The sequence below is a fragment of the Dendropsophus ebraccatus genome, chromosome 5 (genome assembly GCF_027789765.1).
Source record: "Dendropsophus ebraccatus isolate aDenEbr1 chromosome 5, aDenEbr1.pat, whole genome shotgun sequence".
Taxonomy (NCBI): Eukaryota; Metazoa; Chordata; class Amphibia; order Anura; family Hylidae; genus Dendropsophus; species Dendropsophus ebraccatus.
The window spans coordinates 97,698,848-97,720,553 of NC_091458.1; the positions used below are offsets into that span (position 1 = coordinate 97,698,848).

Below are 21,706 nucleotides of genomic sequence, written 5' to 3' on the forward strand. Positions count from 1 at the left end.
AGTGGTTTTCCCACTGCTCTGCCTCAAAACTGAAAAAGTTCCTGTATGACCAAGTCTTCTGGCAATTCTCTGGTTTGTTGACTGTGCTGCAGCTTAAATTGTAGATGGGTTGTGGGTTTGGATATTTGACCAAATTGTCAACTAATAATTAAGGTTATGATTTTTTGTAGGATGCAGTCTAGCATTGGTTCTGGATGAGCATGAGGTGTTGGGACTATCTGCCCACCTGATTTGATATTATGCCAATATGCCACAGTGCCGTACATGCATCTGGGTGACTGGCACACTAAGGGTCCTATTCCACAGGCCATGGAGGGCCCAATCAACGATGTTTACTGGGCCTATTCCACGGCCCGATGATTGTTGAGCGAGGGCTGCAAGGACATTGTTACCGATGTCCTTGCAGCATCATACATTACCTGTCCAGGCTTCTCCGCGCTGTCTTCATCCCCGGGTCCCGCGCGCTCTATCTTCAGAATGGCCGGTCAGCTGACAGGCCACACTCAGCCAATCACAGGCCGCGGCAGTCCCGGCCTGTGATTGGCTGAGCGCTCCGTCAGCTGACCGGCCATTCTGAAGATAGAGCGCGTGAGACCCGGGGATGAAGGCAGCGCGGAGAAGAAGCCTGGACAGGTAATGTATGATGCTGCTGCTGCTTGTCAAATAGTCGGTCGCCCGCCGCGCATCGCTATTCAACAGTAGCGATGCGCGGTGGGGGAACAATGATTTTAGGTCTGGCCCTAAATGAACGATCAGCCGATGACACGATCATCGGCTGATCGTTCTCTCTATTTCACCAAACGATAATCATCCGAATCGGGCCAAATGGGGCCAATCTGTCCAATTATCGTTACTGTGGAATAGGGCCCTAAAAGGGCCTCTATGTATAGATATTCCACATACTAGAAGTCAGGACAGAGTACTCCCCACACTGCTTCTAATGGCTATAGTCTGGAAAAGGGTTAAGACCTTGTTAGTTCAAGAGCATAATATATTCTCCCAGTGTGGAAAAATCCAGCTCTTCCAGAGGTCTTTGGCCTGGAGGAATTTTCTTAATGGGCAAAGCTAGGCATACACTATATTAACAAAGTCTAAAACAAGGGTAATATGGTAACATTAGAAAACCTGAAGAAAGACTTTCTTTTACCTAATGCAATGTTCTATTGATACCTTAAACTGCGCCATGCTCTCCAGACACAAACCGTGTCCGCTCGACTGCAAATAGAGATGCATACACTATTGGTTGACACTGGCAGGAGAGGAACAATAAGGAGGACTTAACTGTATATACTACTCTACTCTGTGCTAGAGTGTGCACCACTCCTTTATCAGAAAAATTAAAATGGGGTAGTGATGTGGGAGAGTTGGATGACTTGCAGTGGGGCTGCAATCTACACTGCCCACCGCAATAGAGTTTAATAACAGAATGAACATGGTTATAAAATTGGAGAGGTAAGTGGATTTGAGAAGGGATTGCCCACATAAGTTTGAGTCCATCTAGGGTAGGTGGCTTGACACACTGGGATTGTCCTAGTTCAATTTACTGACAGCTTGCCGCAATCCCATGCAAATACTGGTGATAGGCTTGCATTTTTGATAAACTAGGGAGTATTTTAGTAAAAATTAAGGCCCTATTCCACCAACAGATCTGACGACAGATTATCTGCCAAAGAATTAAAGCCAAACCCAGGAGTGGATTTGAAAAGAGGAGAAATTCAGTCTTTCCTTTATGACCTGTTCTCTGTTTATAGTCTGTTCCTGGGTTTGGCAAGCAATTGGGATGGCATGTAACTGGGATAATTAGCAATTGGGATGGCATGTACTTGTGTTCTTATCTTTATATGTTTATATTACCCCCCCCACACACAAAATATTAAAAATAAATAATTATACAATTACCTTCATGTCTAGTTGCGTGGGAGTAATTGTCGCGACACAGATCGTGTGAATAAGACCTAAGTTTTTCCCTTTTTCTGTGAACTTTAACCCCTTCAAGACCAAGCCAATTTGCACCTAAAAGACCAGGCTCATTTTTCAAAATCTGACCTGTCTCACTTTATGCGCTTATAGCTCAGTGATGCTTTAACGTATGCTAGCGATTCTGAGATTGTTTTTTCGTCACATATGGCACTTTATATTAGTGGCAAAATTTGGTCACTACTTTGTGTGTTTTTTGTGAAAAACATCAAAATATCATGAAAAATTGAAAAAATTATCATTTTATGAACTTTGAAATTCTCTGCTTCTAAAAAAAGAAAGTTGTATTACATAAATTAGTTACTAAGTCACATTACCAATATGTCCTCTTTATTCTGGCTTCATTTCATAAACATATTTTACTTTTTTAGGGTGTTACGGGGGTTAGAAATGTATCAGCAAATTACCACATTTTCGTGAAAGTTTCCAAAACTGATTTTTTTAGGGACCAGTTCTTATTTTAAGTTGATTTAGGAGGTTTGTATACTGGAAACCCCCATAAGTGACCCCATTTTGGAAACTAGACACCTTAAAGAATTAATCTAGGGGTATAATGAGCATTTTAACCCTACAGGGGCTGGAGGAAAGTATTCACCATTAGGCCGTAAAAAAATGAAAAATTTAAATTTTCCAATAATATATACATTTAGATTAAAGTTTCTCATTTTCAAAAGGAACATGAGAGAAAAAGCACCCCAAAATTTGTAACACATGTTCTCTTGAGTACTACGGTACCCCATATGTGGGCGTAAACCACTGTATGGGCACACAGCGGGGCTCAGAAGGAAGGGAGCGCCAATTAGCTTTTCCATTGCAGATTTTGCTGAAGAAGTTTCCGAGCACCAGGTGCGTTTGCAGAGCCCCTGTAGTGTCAGCAGAGAGAAAAAACCCCATAAGTCACCCCATTTTGGAAAGTACACCCCTCAAAGAATTCATCTTGGGGTAGGATGAGCAATTTGACCCCACAGGTGTTAGAGGAAAGTATTCAAAATTAGACAGTAAAAAAAGGAAAAACTCAAATTTTTTCCAATAATATGTTCCTTTAGTTTGAAATTTTTCAATTTCACGAGGAACAAGAGAAAAAAAGTACCCCAAAATTTGTAACGCAGGTTCTCCTGAGTATAACGGTACCTCATATGTCGGTATAAACCACTGTATGGGCACACATCAGGGCTCAGAAGGGAAGGAGCGCCAATTAGCTTTTTCAATGCAGATTTTGCTGAAGAAGTTTCTGAGCGCCAGGTGGGTTTGCAGTGCCCCTGTAGTGCCAGCGGAGTAAAATCTCGCCATAAGTCACCCCATTTTGGAAAGTACACCCCTCAAAGAATTAATCTTGGTGTGTGGTGAGCATTTTGACCCCACAGGTATTAGAGGAAAGTATTCAAAAGTAGACAGTAAAAATGAAAAACTCGAATTTTTCCAATAATATGTTCCTTTAGTTTGAAATTTCTCAATTTCACAAGGAACAGAAGAAAAAATCTACCCCAAAATCTGTAACGGAGGTTCTCCTGAGTACAACGGTACCCCATATGTGGGCATAAACCACTGTATGGGCACACAGCAGGGCTCAGAAGGGAAGGAGCGCCAATTTGCTGGAGCAAAACCGCAGCTAGTAACAGTTATTAGAATAGCGCAGTTACTAAAATACAATAAAAAAAATTAGATTACAGGTAATGTGGGGTGGTTACGGACAGTCTGGGGTGGTTCCGGGTAATCTAGAGGTGGTTACGGGCAGTCTGGGGTGGTTACGGGCAGTCTGGGGTGGTTACGGGCAGTCTGGGGTGGTTACGGTCAACATGGGGTGGTCACAGGCAACCTGCTGTGGTTACGGCAACCTGGGGTGGTTACAGGCAACCTGGTGTGGTTAGAGGCAACCTGGGGTGGTTAGAGGCAACCTGGGGTGGTTAGAGGCAACCTGGGGTGGTTATGGGCAACGTGGGGTGAATACGGACAACCTGCTGTGGTTACAGACAATCTGGTATGGTTACAGGCAACCTGCTGTGGTTACGGACAATCTGGGGTGGTTACAGGCAACCTGCTGTGGTTACGGATAAACTGAAGTGCTAATAGGTAATCTGAGGTGGGTACCTGTAATCTGGCGTGGTTACGGGCAATCTGGAGGGGGTCACTGGCAATTTGGGGTGGTTAGAGGCAAGGTGCAGTGTTCAGAGGCGACGTGCGGTGGTCAGAGGCGACGTGCGGTGGTCAGAGGCGACGTGCGGTGGTCAGAGGCGACGTGCGGTGGTCAGAGGCGACGTGCGGTGGTCAGAGGCGACGTGCGGTGGTCAGAGGCGACGTGCGGTGGTCAGAGGCGACGTGCGGTGGTCAGAGGCGACGTGCGGTGGTCAGAGGCGACGTGCGGTGGTCAGAGGCGACGTGCGGTGGTCAGAGGCGACGTGCGGTGGTCAGAGGCGACGTGCGGTGGTCAGAGGCGACGTGCGGTGGTCAGAGGCAACCTGCGGTGGTCAGAGGCAACCTGCGGTGGTCAGAGGCAACCTGCGGTGGTTGCGTGCAATCTGGGGGGTTACATGTAATCTGGCATGATTACGGGCAATCTGGGGTGGTTATGCCCAACCTGCGGTGGTTAGGGGCAACCTGGGGGGGTTACAGACAATCTAGAATTGTTACGGATAGAGTGAAGTGCTTATAGCTAATCTGGGGTGGTTACATGTAATTTGGGGTGGTTACAGGCAATCTGGGGTGATTACGGACAATCTGGAGGGGGTCACTGGCAACGTGTGGTGGTTACGGGCAACGTGCGGTGGTTACGGGCAACGTGCGGTGGTTATGGGCAACGTGCGGTGGTTAGGGGTAATCTGGGGGGTTACGTGCAATCTGACGTGATTACGGACAACCTGGGGTGGTTACGGGCAACGTGCGGTGGTTACGGGCAACCTGCGGTGGTTACGGGTAATCTGGGGGGGGGGGGGTTAGGGGTAATTTGGGAGTAAACTGCAATTATTACTATAATAAAAAGTGTGTGTTTTATTTTTTTGTATGTTTGTCACTTTTTGTACTTTATACATTCATTTTCACTGTATTACTATGATTACTGTGATATTTTCTATCACAGTAATCATAGTTCAGTGACAGAGACCAAATTGGTCTCTGTCACTTTAAATTTTCAGAGCTTGGCTGGTTGTGGAGCGCATGCGCACTTCATAACCAGCCAGGACGTCGAGGAGGAAGGAGCTCCGTGGATCCGGTGAGTATATGGGGAAGGGGGGGGTGACTGGGGGACGGGGGTGACTGGGGGGGTGGGGGGCGACTTGGGGGGTGGGGGGACATCACTTTTTATCCCCTGTCACCAATCATTCATGGTGACAGGGGATAAAAAGTGCCGGCGGCACATGGCACAAGCGATCAGCGGTATATAGTATATACCGCTGATCGCTTGTACCGGGACCCCACAGGGGGGGTCCCGATGACTGCCCCATGCTCTCCGCTACCTCCGGTGGCGGAGAGCATGGGGCTTTCATTCATTTTTATTTTTTGATCACTGTGAACAGACATTAGTCTGTTCACAGTGATCGCTGCGGCCATCTTGGATCCGATGGCCGCCGCGGGAGGGGGGGTTAGTGACTGGGGCACTAGGGGGCTGATCTGGGGTCTGATTTTTACTTATTTCATCTCCCCCCACCGTGGATTCACGGTGGGGGGAGATGAAATACAGCGGCGGCACCGGCCCATTAGTGACCGCCGTTTCGGTAAATAAAATCGCCTCATTTCATTGGTGGACAGTGTCACCTAGGCGGGGCTTCATAACAGTTGAGCCCTCGCTCCACCTGGAAGATGGGGCAGAATACTGCAAAGCCCCTATTAGGTGATAATGTCCACCAATGAAATGAAGCGATTTTAAAGCAGAAAGACGACACAGACAAGTTTATATACTGGTATATAGTATCACTTTAAAGCTGACCTGCCCTACAACAGAGCTTCTTAACATGAAGCAGGAGATATGACTCTTATTTTAATACACCACTCCAATTCTGACATATAAGCTTTAGAACATATACCTATATATGATCCAATGGGTGTATACCCCAGGGTCCTTATGCACACTGCAATGCCAAAACCAAAAAAAGGGGAAAGAAAGGGGGGGAAAACAAACCCACCCCGCTAACCAACCATGCAGGACCAAAAATCACAAAGTTTTATATAATCATATATCTTTATTTGTATGTATGAAAAGTATATTACAAAACAAGATTAAAATATTTTTTACATAATGGAGGAACTGACACATGAACAGAACCCCAGAACAATGGTGGTGGTAAATAATATAGAGCAATATATGTACAAAATACAGAAATAGTAAATGAATTTACACAAACGGAGCACTGGGCATTGGGCATGTAATAGACTAAGTTTCAAGCATAGTGCTTAATAAAGTGCATACAAAATACTACCCATACGTCCTTCATGCAACGACCACCATACCACTCACCCGACGCGCGTTTCGCGTACTTGCTTTATCGAGGGTGATGTCACAAGTGGTAGGCTTTCCTCATTTATATCATGGTCAACCAATCCATAACTTACCCCACATGTGTTAGGTATAATGATCTCAATATCGGAAAACCATCACCCTCGATAAAGCAAGTACGCGAAACGCGCGTCGGGTGAGTGGTATGGTGGTCGTTGCATTAAGGACGTATGGGTAGTATTTTGTATGCACTTTATTAAGCACTATGCTTGAAACTTAGTCTATTACATGCCCAATGCCCAGTGCTCCGTTTGTGTAAATTCATTTACTATTTTTGTATTTTGTACATATATTGCTCTATATTATTTACCACCACCATTGTTCTGGGGTTCTGTTCATGTGTCAGTTCCTCCATTATGTAAAAAATATTTTAATCTTGTTTTGTAATATACTTTTCATACATACAAATAAAGATATATGATTATATAAAACTTTGTGATTTTTGGTCCTGCATGGTTGGTTAGCGGGGTGGGTTTGTTTTTCCCCCCCTTCTTTCCCCTTTTTTTGGTTTTGATATAAGCTTTAGGAGTTTTATGCAAATTAGGAGATAAAGCGTTCTCTTCTAACTAAAACCCTTATGCCCACAAGTAAGTGGCCATCTAGTTTATATTGACAAGCCAAACATTCCCGTACTTTTGCTCTAAATCCTAGTTTGCAAAAAACTTCTAAAGCATAACTGGACGCTGGAGCAATGGACTGAAATAAGTATGTATGGTATAGATGTGAGCCCACCCTTACACTGCTATTAGGACAAAGAGACACATGGTATCACTCATATATCCAGCTGTGCTTTCAGGATGTAGAAAAATGCTTTTTATTCTCTAGTTTCTAGGATCCTGAACTGCTGGAAGATGGAATGGTGTTACAGGTCACAGCAGATCAGGAGCTCAAAAAATAATCTTTGACTCTTTACACTATAGAATAAAAAAAAAAATTATGTTCTGGAAGCACAGCTGCACATATAATAGGTACTGTAAGTGCCCTGAACAAACAGCTATCTAACAGGTTTTTTTAGCAGTTTGGAACATGAATTGCAGCTGACAGATTCCCTTTAATACAATTTACCAGTTGGGATATAATACAAGGCTCCAGTCACATAGTTCTATGAATGAACCAGACCTACCAGAATGTATAAAATAGTTCCCCCACCGATCACACTGGTGATAGGCTTCGCATTGAGCAATTTCATTTTCATGATGAGGAAATGCCAGATCAATTCCACCTGTATGAATGTCAAGTTGATTTCCAAACACAGCACTACAGAAGAAAAAAATATTGTCAAATGCAACGAGATGATACACATGTACGCTATGCATCATTAGTTGTATGTAACCTAAGCATTAGTAAAAACAATTTAGGCATAATTAAAAAAAAAAAAATCAAATTTTCAAATCTTGAAAATTCTTTTCAAAAGGAGAAGTCCGACCGAATTTATAACTACAAGGCCCGCAGAGGGTGGAGGGAACATAATAAAGAACCTATACTAACCGCTCCCTGTGCGCTTGCAGTGCTGCATGATGGATCTCCCAGACCCTGCTGGATCTTATCTTCACTTTATTTCTTACTACGTCACAACGCTGCAGGAAAGGATGAAAGATGGCAGCTAGTCAGTCACTGCAGCAGTGTCCCGCCCCAGTCACTGACTGGCTGAGCAGGGCACCCATCAGCCAGAGAGATAAAGAATCTTGGTGGGGGTCCATGAGTGGGACGTGACTCTGCCAAGGCACAGGGATTGGCAAGTTTAGGATGTTTTTTATGTTCCCTCCACCCCCTGCCCATTCTGATTTTTTTTGGCTGGACTTCTTTAATGTACACATGTAAAACACAAAAGGAATGATTTCACATGACCTCTACCCATAGAAAAAATAGTTGTATGTACCTTGCAATAGTAGAACACTCAATATGCCAGCCAGGCCTTCCTTTACCCCATGGAGAGACCCAATGTGGCTCATCTGGTTTGGCAGTTTTCCATAAGGCAAAGTCTCTAGGGGACTTCTTGTCACTTACAGCTGCAATATACAGAGATTTCGAAATACAATAGGGCAGATTTACTATTGTGAAAGTGCCAGACGTCAGGCATAAAGTCTCATCTGACTTACAACACATTTATTATGTGTTTTACACTCTTGTCTCATCTGAATAAGGGCATGGCTTATTGGAAAACAAGCATTATCATGCCAAAGAGGGAGGAATCACCTAAATGTACTGATGGGCGAAACTGCCACGAGCGGCAGGTATGGCAGACAAAAGTATATTAAGATTACACAGTTTACTGATTCACCAGATTTAGCATGAGCCACAATAATAAATCTGGCACATTTGAAGTTTGTCTACATTTGCCCTGTCTAAGGCTCTGTTCACACATTATTTCAGTGAGTATTTTTCAACCAAAATTAAAAGTTGGTCGAAAACACATCAAAAGGTGCAAATCTTTCCAATATAATTGCTCTCTGTCAGCTCTTCCCCTGGTTTGGCTAAAAATTATGACTAAAATACTGACCAAAATACTATGTGTAAACACAGCCTAAGAAATGAGACTGTTTTAGTAAATTCCTCATATAATGTGTTTACCATAGTAGTAGTCAAAGAAAATAAAAATTACAACATTAAAGCGAATGTACCATGAACCGCGGCACCGGCTCCCCTGCGCCGATTCCCATGTACGGCGCTGTTCTATCCACGGGTACCGGGCAGTTGCTTAAGCACCCAGTGGCAGGAATCCCCCACCCCTCTATGACGCGGCTCCGTTAGAATCAATGGAGTCGCGTCATAGAGGGGTGGGGGATTCCTCCCACTGGGGGCGGGCCGGCCTGCCTGCAGTGCGTCAGCCCCGGCCCGATACCAGTGGATAGAACGCCGCTGTACACGGGAATCGGGCCGCGGTTCGAAAAATGGACTGCGGCATCGGCACCGATCCATCCGTGGGTCATGTTACTATAATTAAAACAACAAAACAAAAACTTTTAACATGTCAAGAGCCATGTCAAAATTTTAGATTGGTCAGGTCCACCGTGTTTCCCTGAAAATACGACAGTGCCTTATATTAATTTTTCCTCCCAAAGAGGCACTATGTCTTATTTCTGTCCCACCGGCCTCCCCCTAGGCTCTCTCCCTCCGGACCCCCCCCCCCCCCCAGCATACTTACAAACGTCCTGTAAAAGTGCAGGAGACCAGTAGGGTGCAGTGGGACATGCAGCAGTGCAACAGGACGGCAGGACATGCGGATGGACGTGGGGGCCATGAACCACGAGGGGAGTAGGTGAGGGGGGGGGGCTGGGTCGAGTGGGTGGTTAGCGGCCTTACTTTTGGGGGGTGCGTTATTTTAGGCTAGTTGGTAGGCTAGCTGGGGTGTATTATTTTTGGAGGATGTCTTATTTTCGGGGAAACACTGTAAATACTGAGACTTCTACTTAGCAGAACCTGCCGTCTACTCATGCAGGAAATGGATTCTATAAGGGGTCTATGTAGCCCAAAACGGTAGTAAATGACACTTCTTATTCTTAAAAGGGAAACTTATAATCTATGCATTGGGCAAATCATTAGAATACAGCTAAAGCTGCATGCCATAGTATACTGGAACACATGCTTTACTCCTGAAACACCATCATCATTCAGCACATGGCTGGTGCAACCCACCAGCCTATGGTACAAGAATTGCATATGAATCCCCATCATAAGCTGAATTTTCCTTCAGCATGGTCATCAGGAAGCCAGATAAAATACAATGCATACAATGTTGGCATTGTATTATATATTCAATATGTTCCCATTTTTGCTATGGTGATGTTAATAATAACAAAAAAACATGCAATATAAATGATGACAGACTGCAAATTAGTTCCGGGGTTCTAATGTATTACAGTAAGCTATATATATATATATATATATATATATATATATATATATATATATATATATATATATCAATGAATGCCAAACAGGACAATACAAGTGACCAATATCTAAAATATATTGTCCTAACCAATATACTGACCTGGCTCTGTGTCCGTATCTGAAAAAGAACCAATAAACTTCCCATATCTTTTGCCAATTGACTGGACATCAAAATACACATTCCCTAAATAATATGAAGAAAGTGCAGTTAAAAGTTGAGTGGATCACTAACATAGCTCACTGGGTGTAACATTTATAGCTGAAGGAGTCCTTTGGAAGTAAAGCGAATGTACCATCGTGTACATTCGCTTTAGGTTCTGCACATGTGGCTGGCTGGGCCACCTCCAGTGCTTCACCCCTGGCCGGTGCCCTGGAATAGAACGGCGCTGTACTCGGGAATTGGGCAGCGGTTCAAAAAAAGGACTGCTGCACTGGCTTCCCCATGCCATTCTATACACGTACAGAACTTAAAGTGGATGTACCTGATAGTACATTCGCTTTAGGGTGTAACATATTCAAATGTGTAGAGTTATAAAACTGCTAGATATGGCAAAAGGTGGCCATATTTAACGTAAAAGTCAGTCAAGCGAGAGGTGTCTTTCCTATAGATAATGTTTGTTAGCGCCTCATATCAACCCAGTAAGGCCACCTTTAGGACAACTGCTAGACTGTAAGTACTCAAATTCACCAAAAACATAAATCGTGGGTCTCCAAACCGCGGCCCTCCAGCTGTTGCAATACTATATTACCCATTATGCTCGGACAGCCAAATCCAAAGCTTTAGCTGTCTGGGCATGATGGGAATTGTAGTTTTGCAACAGCTGGTGGGCCGCAGTTTGGAGACCCATGACATAAATTGGTAAAGAAGTAGAAAAAGACAATATAAGCATTCTTCTAATGGTCAGCACAGAAATCCACAAACATTGCATACAAAACAGATCAGACGCTTTTCAAGGATATTTCAGCTTAGCTGAAAGTCACTAAGAATATGCACAGCATGTTACAGGCTTCCTGAGCTACAAATTAATTTTCTGCTCATACAGCTCTGGTGTCTTTGACATTGTGAGACACGTTATAGGCCACATTATTTTATTAATATTTAAATTGGAAACCTTAAGGGTGGCCAATATCACCAGACACGTCAAGTTTGCAATTTAGAAAATGAAGAAAGGTACAACGTGATAAACTGCTTAGATCATTATTTTCAGCATGCATATTCTCTCAATTTCTGCTCCTGGAATTACTTTAACCATCTAATGAGGATCTATTATAAAAAGCATCTCCTTACTTGCCCAGCATGTCAACAACTAGAGCGACAAGTAGACAGCATCTCAATTTTACTGTGCTTGCCTTTGTCAGGTATGAAACGTTTAGACCCTTACCAAGTGGTGTAGCATATGCATGTCCATTAGAAATGATCTGCTGTATAAAAGATATGATCTGTGGAATATGTTCAGTAACTCTCATATATATTGTGGGAGGGAGAACCTATATAAAGACAAGAACATTATTTATAAATAAATAAATACATAACAACCCAATAATCACAGAATCACAATAATAATAATAATAATAATAATAATAATAATAATAATAATAATAATAATAATAATAATAATAAAAAATATTAGCAGAGACTGTATACTTTCAGGGGAAATAAAAATCATGGGCCAGAAATAAAAAGCAGTAAAAAGTGTTCAGACTATTGCCTTGACCCTCTTCATCTCATTTTTGCAATTGAAGATATGAATATTGTGCTCTGCGTGCCAATGAAAATAAAACAAACAAACAAACATTTTCTATCAGTATGAGAAACAGAAGAGTAAAGTAATTCTCCACCTAAAATGTCTATTAGTGTGTTGATCAATCTTTAAAGCGACTCTGTACCCACAATCTTTGTTTTAAAACTGTTTTAAAACTTTTTTTTATTCAAAAGTACATTCAAAGGAAAACATCAGATTGCACAGACATATATTCAGTTGAAAAAAAAATCAAGTATAGTCCAAATTTGTCCCGCCTTGACAAAAGGAGGCGGAAGTTAGTTTGAACAGTCTTGGCAATAAAAACACAGACAGTACTTTTGTATTTTCTAACTTGGGGGGAAAGGGGTGGAAAGAAGGGAGGGTATTGCACCAAGAACACACAAAGGAAACACAAAAGGAAAGTCAGTTGGCCAAGCAGAACTTTCTGAATTTGGCCCAAGGAGACCAAATTTTAGCAAAAGTGTGATGGCGTCTCTGATCCAAAAAGGCCAACTCCTCTAGGTGGTATAGCTGGTCAACTCTCTGCTCTAAAGGGGGTGTGACCAACTTCCAGGAGGCTTTAAAGGGGTACTCGGGGCAAAATGTATTTTTTAATATGTAATTTCATAAGGAAAGTTATACAAATCACTAATATACACTTATTATGGGAAATGCACATATAGGGCAATTTCCCTCAATTTAGTACATCAGGCAGGCTCACTTCCTCAAAAAAAAACATGACGTCATGTCTCAAGTGTATGCACCAGCAGGGGGCGCATGTAGAAGTATAGAATTAGAATAGACGTAGATGAATCAGTGCCTTTCCCTCCCTTCCTGTGCTTGCAATGTCCCATCCCACTGCCTGTCTCCTTACGTGCTTTCCGGCCTGATACACCTGGTCCCATGCAGTGGGGTGAGCGCTCCTTATTTGCCACTCACCCGGCTGCAGAGGCCGTCCAACTGCCCGACTGCCGGCACCGGGATGGGGTGAGCGCTTCTGTATGGGACCGGGTGGCTGGGTGAGTAGTCAGGCAGCTGGACGGCCTCTGCAGCCGGGTGAGCGGCAAATAAGGAGCTGCATGGGACCGGGTGTATCAGGACCAGAAAGCACGTAGGGAGACAGGCAGTGGGATGGGATGTTGCAAGCACAGGAAGGGAGGGAAAGGCACTGATTCATCTGCGTCTATTCTAATTCTATACTTCTACATGCACCAACGTGACGTCCCTTTTTTTTTTTTTTGAGGAAGTGAGCCTGCCTGCTGTACTAAATTGAGGGAAATTGCCCTATAATGTGAATTTCCCATAATAAGTGTATATTAGTGATTTGTATAACTTTCCTTGTGAAATCCAAAAGAAATGTAGAAGAGACTGCACATCCAAAAAAGATCTTCACTTTAATCACAGCAGTGCTTGAGAAAGGCTGCTTCTATAGCCGAAACATTGAACTGGTGTGATTAAAGTGAAGATCTTTTTTGGGTGTGCAGTCTCTTCTACATTTCTTTTGGATTTCAACACGAACCTGGGTCCGGTCCGGTGAGACATGCACCCAAGCTCATACATTTTCTAACTGGTGCTGCTTAAGACTTTTGTTTTTGATTTTTCCTTGTGAAATTACATATTAAAAAATACATTTTGCCCGGAGTATCCCTTTAATGAGAAGTCTGGTTGCAGCTAGCAGTGGACTGACACGCCACTGAGTGGTTAGAGAGAGGTAGGAGCTGGAGAAGGCAAGTCTCAGGGGTGAGGGAGACCAATAAGTCCACTGATACGAGAGGAGATACTACTCCAAAAATTGGTAATCCCCCGACAGTGCCACCACATATGCATGTAGGAACCAGGGGTCACACCACATCTCCAGCAGATATCAGACTACTGGGGGTTAAATTTGTGTAATTTAGAAGGAGTGAGATACCAGAAGGAGAGGACTTTGTATCAGTTCTCTTGTAGCCTAATGCATCTAGAGGGGAGTTTAGGAGCAACAAGAATAGATTTAATCTTAGGCTTGGTAAAGGTGACCTCTAGGTCCTTTCCCAGGCTTGTAAGATGGTGCATGAGGCTGCACCGTCTGAGGAGGTTTCTACGAGGAGGTGTTTAAAAAACATAGAAAGGAATTTCTTGAAGGGGCTTCACTTGTAGAATCAATTTCTCAAACCAAATGGGCTGGGAAAGATCTGTAGGGAGGTAATTAAAGGATTACAGTGAGATAAGCAATCTCGCGTAAGGGTGCGTTCACACATACAGGATCCACAGCATATCTGATGGTGCAGATTCTCAGCAGATTTGATCTTAATAACTGAACACAACATCAAATCTGCTGCGGATCTTGTACGTGTGAACGAACCCTAAAGGCCCTATTCCACGGTACGATTATCAGCCACTACAGCCGATAATAGTCCCGTGGAATTGACAGCAACGATCAGCCGACATCGTTCATGTCGGCTGATCGTTGCGTCGTTTGTCTTTCAAACATGTTGAAAGACAAACGACTGATACAGCAATGACCTGCTGCCATCGCTCCGTGGAATAGGAGCGTCGGCAGCCTATGCTGCTGTATCCTATGGGCTGCCCGGACGATCAGCGATCCCCTGGGCAGCCCCCCTGCAGCTCCTCATGGCCCCCCCCAGACTCACCCACTCGCTGCTGCCGTGTGTAATAGCGGCAGCAGCGAGCGGGGAACGAGAAGCAAACGAGCGCTATTAGCTCCGATTTGCTCCTGTCAGTCGGCCCGTGGAATAGGGCCTAACGGAAGAAAGTCTAGCTCTGGGAAATTGGTCATTTGGCACACCTCCTTGTGCGTTGGAAGCAGTCCTACTGGGAACAGTGAGTGTAATGGTTGTGTGTTGAGACGAAGAGAGAGGGGATAAGTTGAGAAATCCAGTAAGTCTCAGCTTTGTAGAAGGGGTGAAAGGTGGGTCAGGAATTCAAAAGATTTCTTATTTGCAAGTGAAATATCATAGGTGACTTTGGTTAGCACGGAAGATAGTTTGGCATAAATAAGTGGGTTGTGGTCTCAAAGGACCAGATGTCTAAGAGGGATGGGGGAGAGGTGATCCTCAATAGCTACCCAAAGTTTTTGTGAGGCTTGTCGCAGCCTGTCAATTTGGGTGTGGTTTTACAGCTCAGTACGCTTAGGGGTAGCTTCACACACACTGTATTTCAGTGAATTTTCTGCTGCGGATATGCAGCAGATTTGATTTGATGTAAATAACTGAACACAGCATAAAATCTGCTGCAGATCTGCTGCGCATCGGTCGTGTGTGTTAGCACCCTAAAGAGAATAGAGCTGAATGGTAATACTATACACAACTCGGGGACAGGTGTGGGGCTGTTTTTGAAAGAAATTAGCTGTGCTTTCCTAATCCAAGATAACCCCTTTAAAAGGAAAAAAAAAAATAGTCTAGAGCCCATTCGAACATCCTTACCTTTAAAGCCATCATATCTTGCTTAAACTCCTGTTCATATGTACGAGCCAGGGAAACTGGAGACACCTTAAGCTGTTGCCAAAAGAGAAGGCAAGAATATGTTTACACACAGCCATAGTACTAACTCACCAGGAGTTTTAAACTGTCAAAAACTGTATGAGGGCTAAGCTCCAATACTATACATGCAGTATGCACTTGGACGAGAGTGGTGAAGTATGAGTTTAGTAACATAAAAGGGGGTTATCCAGCATTAGAAAAACACGGCCACTTTCTTCCAGAGACGACTCTTGTCTACAGTTTGGCGGGGTTTTAGAATCAAATGGAGCTTAATTGCAAACCACACCTGAGCTGGAGACAAGAGTGGTGTTGTCTCTGGCTAACCCATTTGAGCTCTATTCACTTCAATTGAACTGAGTTACAAAACCCCACCCAAACCGAAGACAAGAGTGGTACTGTCTATGGAAGAAAGTGGCCATGTTTTTTTTTTTTTTCCTTTTTACACTGGATAACCCCTTTTAACTTCTTTCAAATTGTAACATTTCGCGCCCTCCGCTACCTGCTCTGTGTTAGTGAGAGGATTCAGGCTCATAGACTTTGATTGTGTCTTATCACAAGACACAGTCGGTAGAGGACTGCGCTTAGCGCGGTCTTCTGACGACTTGTTCTCATGATCTGTAAGGGTCTGAACACTCAAACCCAGGCCAATCAAAACTTTTGACATGGCTCTCTAAAATGTCAAATGTTTTTTATAACAATTTTATAGTGACACTTTATTCAGTTTAGTGATGTTTGGTATTAGGGTTAAGTGTGTAACATTAGATCTATCTTTTCCTTCATTGTTTGATGAATAACTTATATGTTTCCCAAGTTTGAAAAATCCTCTCTAACCTCAAGGCTAAATACCTGATATAAATTGATAAGTTAACTAGTCTGTCAGCTGTGAGCTTTCCATGACTACCTAGTTCAAGAACCTTACATGATGACAGAACATGTATTTATAAAACGGAGAAGTTCTGGTTTCATCTTAGCAACAGAGGTATTACCGCATGATTGGATGACTGCTTGAGCATTTGTACACTTTTTTATGCTAACATTTCTTAGCTGCAAGCTGTGAATAAAATGTGCCACAATGTCTTCACAGCTATTCACATACTTTCTGGGAGTCTCTGTATCCTCTGAAGACTTTGCAATCATCTTTACTCTAATTTGCCCAAGGGGACAAAGGGCACTTTTCTTCTTTAAACAAACCTTAACAATTGCACGCCCATCACTGAAGCAGAACATGTGGGTGTAAACCTGAACTAATGAAGGACTTTCAGAATGACTAAACGGAGATGGTCACACCTCCACACATAATATAGTAGTTATTTGAATATACATGGTAGCAAAATGATTTTTAATAACCAATTAACATGGAAAAGTCCATTAGCTGGAAAACGTTATTCTGTGGATACTGGATTTTCAGAATTTTACCACTATCAGAATGACTTAAAAGAAACATCTGGCAAAAATAATATTAACATGATGTAAATATGGGTCTATACAGAAGCACAGGAATTTCCTTTTCTAACAGCTGGCTACAGCGGACTGAAAGGAAATAGAAAGGTCAGTAGCGGCTAATAACTATGTAAACAAGCCCTAAATAACTGGACTATGTTCACTGGGCCTGCTCACTCTGGAAACCAATACTACATACGGCTCATTGATATCTGGTAGGTATGCAACAGGATCATTGTAACACAGGAGTAGGGAACCTTGGCTCTCCAGCTGTTGCAAACCTACAACTTCCATCTAGCCTTGACAGCAAAAGCTTTAGCATGATGGGAGTTGTAGTTTTGCAACAGCTAGAGAGCCAAGGTTCCCTACCCCTGCTGTAACAAGAAACTTCTATAGCTTCAATGGAAAATCTGTATCATTGATTTAACACTGAAACTGGCTTGTCAGTAAATGAAACAGAACACTACAATAAGTAGGGAAAAATACTAAGTTCCTAGCAATTAAATTTTTTTCTAACCACAATGTGTATAAATAAACTGGCCACATGCACGGATAACCTAAATGTTGAGGAAATACAGAAAGAGGGTAATATCTGGAGATATAGGCCAGTTATTCTGCCACATGTCCAGGGGATGGCTAGTAGTAGTAATGTCTGTTTAAATAATATAAGAATGATTTCATTTCTTACATCACCTTTTCTACTGACCATATTACATATGTCCTATGCAACCATTCTTTGTGTGTGTGCCAGAACATCAACATAACCGTAATGGTATTCAAACGATGGTAGTCATCTTGTCTCTCTCTATACTGAAATAAAAGATTATTCAAAATAGCTCACACACCTCTTAGGCAAAGAGATATCCCTTTAAGTAAAGTCTCACTCTACCTTAGAACACTGACTGGGGATTTTATGCCAAGTCAAACACTTCCCATCAGTAAACAGCTGTTTCGTGGCTTGTTGCCCCTCTTCAGTGCAGTGAGAGGTTTATCAATGTGGGTCCAAGGCATACTACTTCTCCTAAAGGACTTGAAAGAGCAGTGTGAGCATGTAAATAGTCTCTCCATTCACTCACAAGGGGTAACAAGGGGCTTCCGTTCTTTCAGTAATTGTCCCTGCAGTCTCTACCAATGAGCCAGTTGCCGCCCCCCCCCCCCCATACTGTACGTGGTTCGACATTATATTATATTCTTAAGATAACTCTTTGGGGGGGGGGGGGGTATACAACAGTGTTTTGGTGTATTTCAACTGGCTTTAGTTTATTTTAAAGAGTCACTGTCGTTATAACTTTCAAAATCTAAATCAACAGTTGATGTGATATAAAGCAAGTTTGCTATTTACGTTCAATTTTTTTAGAACACGGCACTTCCTGTTTTTGACTCTTTTTAAAAAAAAAACACAGGAAACAGGCAGAAAACAGGAAGTCCTGTGTTCCCCAGGCCATCTGAGCACTCACAGAGAGAAGGCAGTCATGTGACTGATAGACACATTGAGCCGGGACTCTCTGTACTGGACAGAATTCCTGTGTTTAGTCTGTTTTTTTCAACCAGTACAATTCAGAAAATCTGCCTTCAGGAGCCTGGACCTGGAGGCCAAAGGGCATTTGGACACACAATGATTTTTTTTCATGCATTTTATGAAATCTTAATGTTCATTTCTGCCACAGCTTTATGTCACAGCTTTAGGAATTTTTTTTTTTTGGGGGGGGGGGGGGGGGAGATTTCCTACAAGCTTACTATTTCTTACTATTATCTACATAAAATGGGCACATTAAGCAGTCTGACTGCAATTGCCACTACAGAAAGCACATGGTAAAAAAAAAAAAAAAAAAAGAAAAAAAGTGCCCTGAACTGTGGTCTCTAGATTTTAAATTAAAAATAACCGCCAAGCAGAGCAGGCGTGCTGCATGTGAGCTCCGGCTGGTAACCGGCTTACCACCTTTATCCTGGCGACATAAGCTGCCAAACTTCGCCAGACTGCACCTGAATGACAAGGGGTCGCCCCAGTAAAAGAATGAACCGCACACGGCAGACCACCGCTGCAGAAAAGCTCAAAGAATATTTCCGTCCGCCTGACCAACATAGCGCCGAGCAGCAGCGAGCAGCCCGGGATGCAGAGATGGCGCCAAACACCTCAGCGGCCGACTCGGAAGATCCGGATCCCGAGCCTACACTCTCCCAAGTCACGGCTCAACTGCTTGCCGCTATACAGACATCCACCTCTGCTCTGACCAGAAAGATTGAGGAGGTGAAAATTGACGTTGGATTGCTACGTCAGGACCTCCAGAACCTCAGGGCCCGGGTGAGTGAGACGGAGACGCGAATCTCCCACTTCTCTATGGCCTTCGCAGTGGAGAGAGCTCACCGTGTACCTTCCAGGCCGCTGCCACCCGGTACCCCACCGAGGCCGTTCCTGCTCAGCAGTCGGGACAGGGACGCGGCGTTATCCGCTGCCCGCCGGTTGGGCCAAGTAACATACCAGAATGCCAACATCGCTGCTCTCCAGAAAACGAGGGCCTCATTTACAGCAGTGAAGGCAAAGCTGCGAGAACGGCGCATCATCTACTCCATGTCCTTTCCGGCCTCCGGGTTATCTACGATGAACGGGCCGTGTTCTTCAACACTCCAGCTGAGGCGGATGACTGGATTCAATCACTGGGTCGCAGCCGCCCGTCGCCACGCTGATGTTTGCAGAGGCCCCGCGGACCACCGGGATGGAGATCCCCTGTCGAGCAAGTGTGATCATTCTCCACATAGACATAACTGAGACATTCCCCTGCATTCTACTCCTCACAGGACTCCGTTGAGGCCGGGGGCCAGTGCCACCGGTCTCGGCACCACCGCTACCGCACCGCTGCCGTAAAACAGGCATGTTATTGTTTGGGGAACGAGATAGAATCCCGGACCAGTCAATAGTGTTTGTGCAAGCTAATCAGCCAGAGGACAGTCGCCTGCTATATTGGGAGACCCTAAAGGCCTATCTCCGGGGATGTGTACAATCCTCAATTTCCTTCCACAAGCGGGAGGCGACTCGGGTGGAGGATGAGGCGGCTGCCTTATGTGCCAGATTGGAAGCTGAGTTCATTGCCCAGCCAACAGAACAAAATAGATTGGGATGGCTGCAGGCTGGTAGATCCTATATGACTGTATTGCATGAAAAAGCGAAACGTAAGGTGTTCTTTACTAATCAACGTTCCTTTGAACAGGGCAACCAATCTAGCAGTCTCCTTGCTTACCTCATCCACCAGAACACTGCCTCTCCAGCTATAATCCAAATCAGAGATACCACGGGCCGACTGGCCACAGGTAATGAGGACATCTTAGATGTCTTTGTTCATTATTACAGGGACCTGTATAGTACCAGGCTGACTCGCTCCCCGGCAGAGATCTCTCTCTTTTTAACTTCTGTCCCCCTTCCCACCCTTACTAATGATTTTGTTTCTTTCTTAGATACTCTTATAACACTAGAGGAGCTCAGGGATGCGCTGTCATATTTGGCTAAAAGTAAGGCCTCCGGGTCGGACGGCTTCCCTATTGAATTATATGTGCAATACCAAGACATCCTTCTTCCCCAACTACTGGAGGTGCTTAACGCAGCATTTGAGGCGGGTAGGCTACCTGACTCCTTTTATGATGCCAACATAATACTGCTACTAAAGCCTGACAAGGACCCCCTGATATGTGGCTCCTATAGACCCATATCACTCTTAAATTCTGATTACAAGATCCTAACTAAATTACTGGCTAATCGCCTTAATAAGGTGGTCCCTACTATCATACACTTGGACCAATCTGGTTTTATCCCTGGCCGCAGTACATCAGACAATCTGAGGAGGGTACAGGTGATTGTCCAGCGGGGGGTGTATGATGATAGGGATTGGGCCTTGGAGTCCCTTGACGCAGCCAAGGCCTTTGATTCCGTGGAAATTCCCTTCTTATTGGAGGTCTTGAGAAGGATGGGATTCGGACAGGATTTTGTGCGATGGATCTCTATCCTATATGAAGCCCCAAAAGCCTCTATAGCTATAAATGGATTACTTCCCCCCCCCTTTCCCTGCAGCGAGGTACCCGTCAGGGCTGCCCCCTTTCCCCCCTTCTTTTCGTTCTCTCTATCGAACCCCTCGCTTCCCTTCTTAGACATGACCCATTACTGTCAGGTATCCCCCACTCTGCCGGGGAGGACAGAGTCGGCCTCTATGCCGACGACCTCATTTTATTCCTGTCTGACCCAGAAAGGTCCCTGCCTGTAGCCATTTGGATGATTGATGCATTTGGGTCTTATTCAGGCCTTTCTATCAACTGGGGTAAATCCTCATTACAATTCCTCAGCTCATCTAGACACGGTAGCGTGGGCACCATGTTGGAAGGCTTGATCATAGTGGACCATTTCAAATATTTAGGTATCATGATTGCCAAGACCACCACTCAAACATTAGCACTAAATGCCCTTCCATTGTTGGGGCATTTCCTTGACAAATTTAGAGTTTGGGCCTCGTTACCGCTGTCAGTGGTGGGCCGAATTAATTTAATTAAGATGGTGATTTTACCAAAGTGTCTTTATACTCTGCAACATATATTTGTCCCAATTCCGCAATCCTTTTTCCGAGATCTGGATTCTGCTATGATCCCTTTCATATGGGGTTCGTCACGATCAAAACTCCAATTTGCTAGACTTCAATGCCCGAAGG

General features: G+C 43.9%; 1 protein-coding gene across 1 annotated transcript in view; it reads right to left on the bottom strand.

The window, feature by feature from the left end:
* The window catches only part of CARS2 (cysteinyl-tRNA synthetase 2, mitochondrial), a 56,274-nt gene that overhangs the window by 14,879 nt on the left and 19,689 nt on the right, over positions 1 to 21,706 (bottom strand). The window contains exons 4-8 of the mRNA XM_069970771.1: positions 15,522 to 15,593; positions 11,740 to 11,845; positions 10,458 to 10,541; positions 8,343 to 8,472; positions 7,587 to 7,720 (exon numbers count right to left, since the gene is read on the bottom strand). Coding sequence (XP_069826872.1) covers positions 7,587 to 7,720; positions 8,343 to 8,472; positions 10,458 to 10,541; positions 11,740 to 11,845; positions 15,522 to 15,593 — 526 coding nt within the window. The remainder of the gene's footprint in view (positions 1 to 7,586; positions 7,721 to 8,342; positions 8,473 to 10,457; positions 10,542 to 11,739; positions 11,846 to 15,521; positions 15,594 to 21,706) is intronic.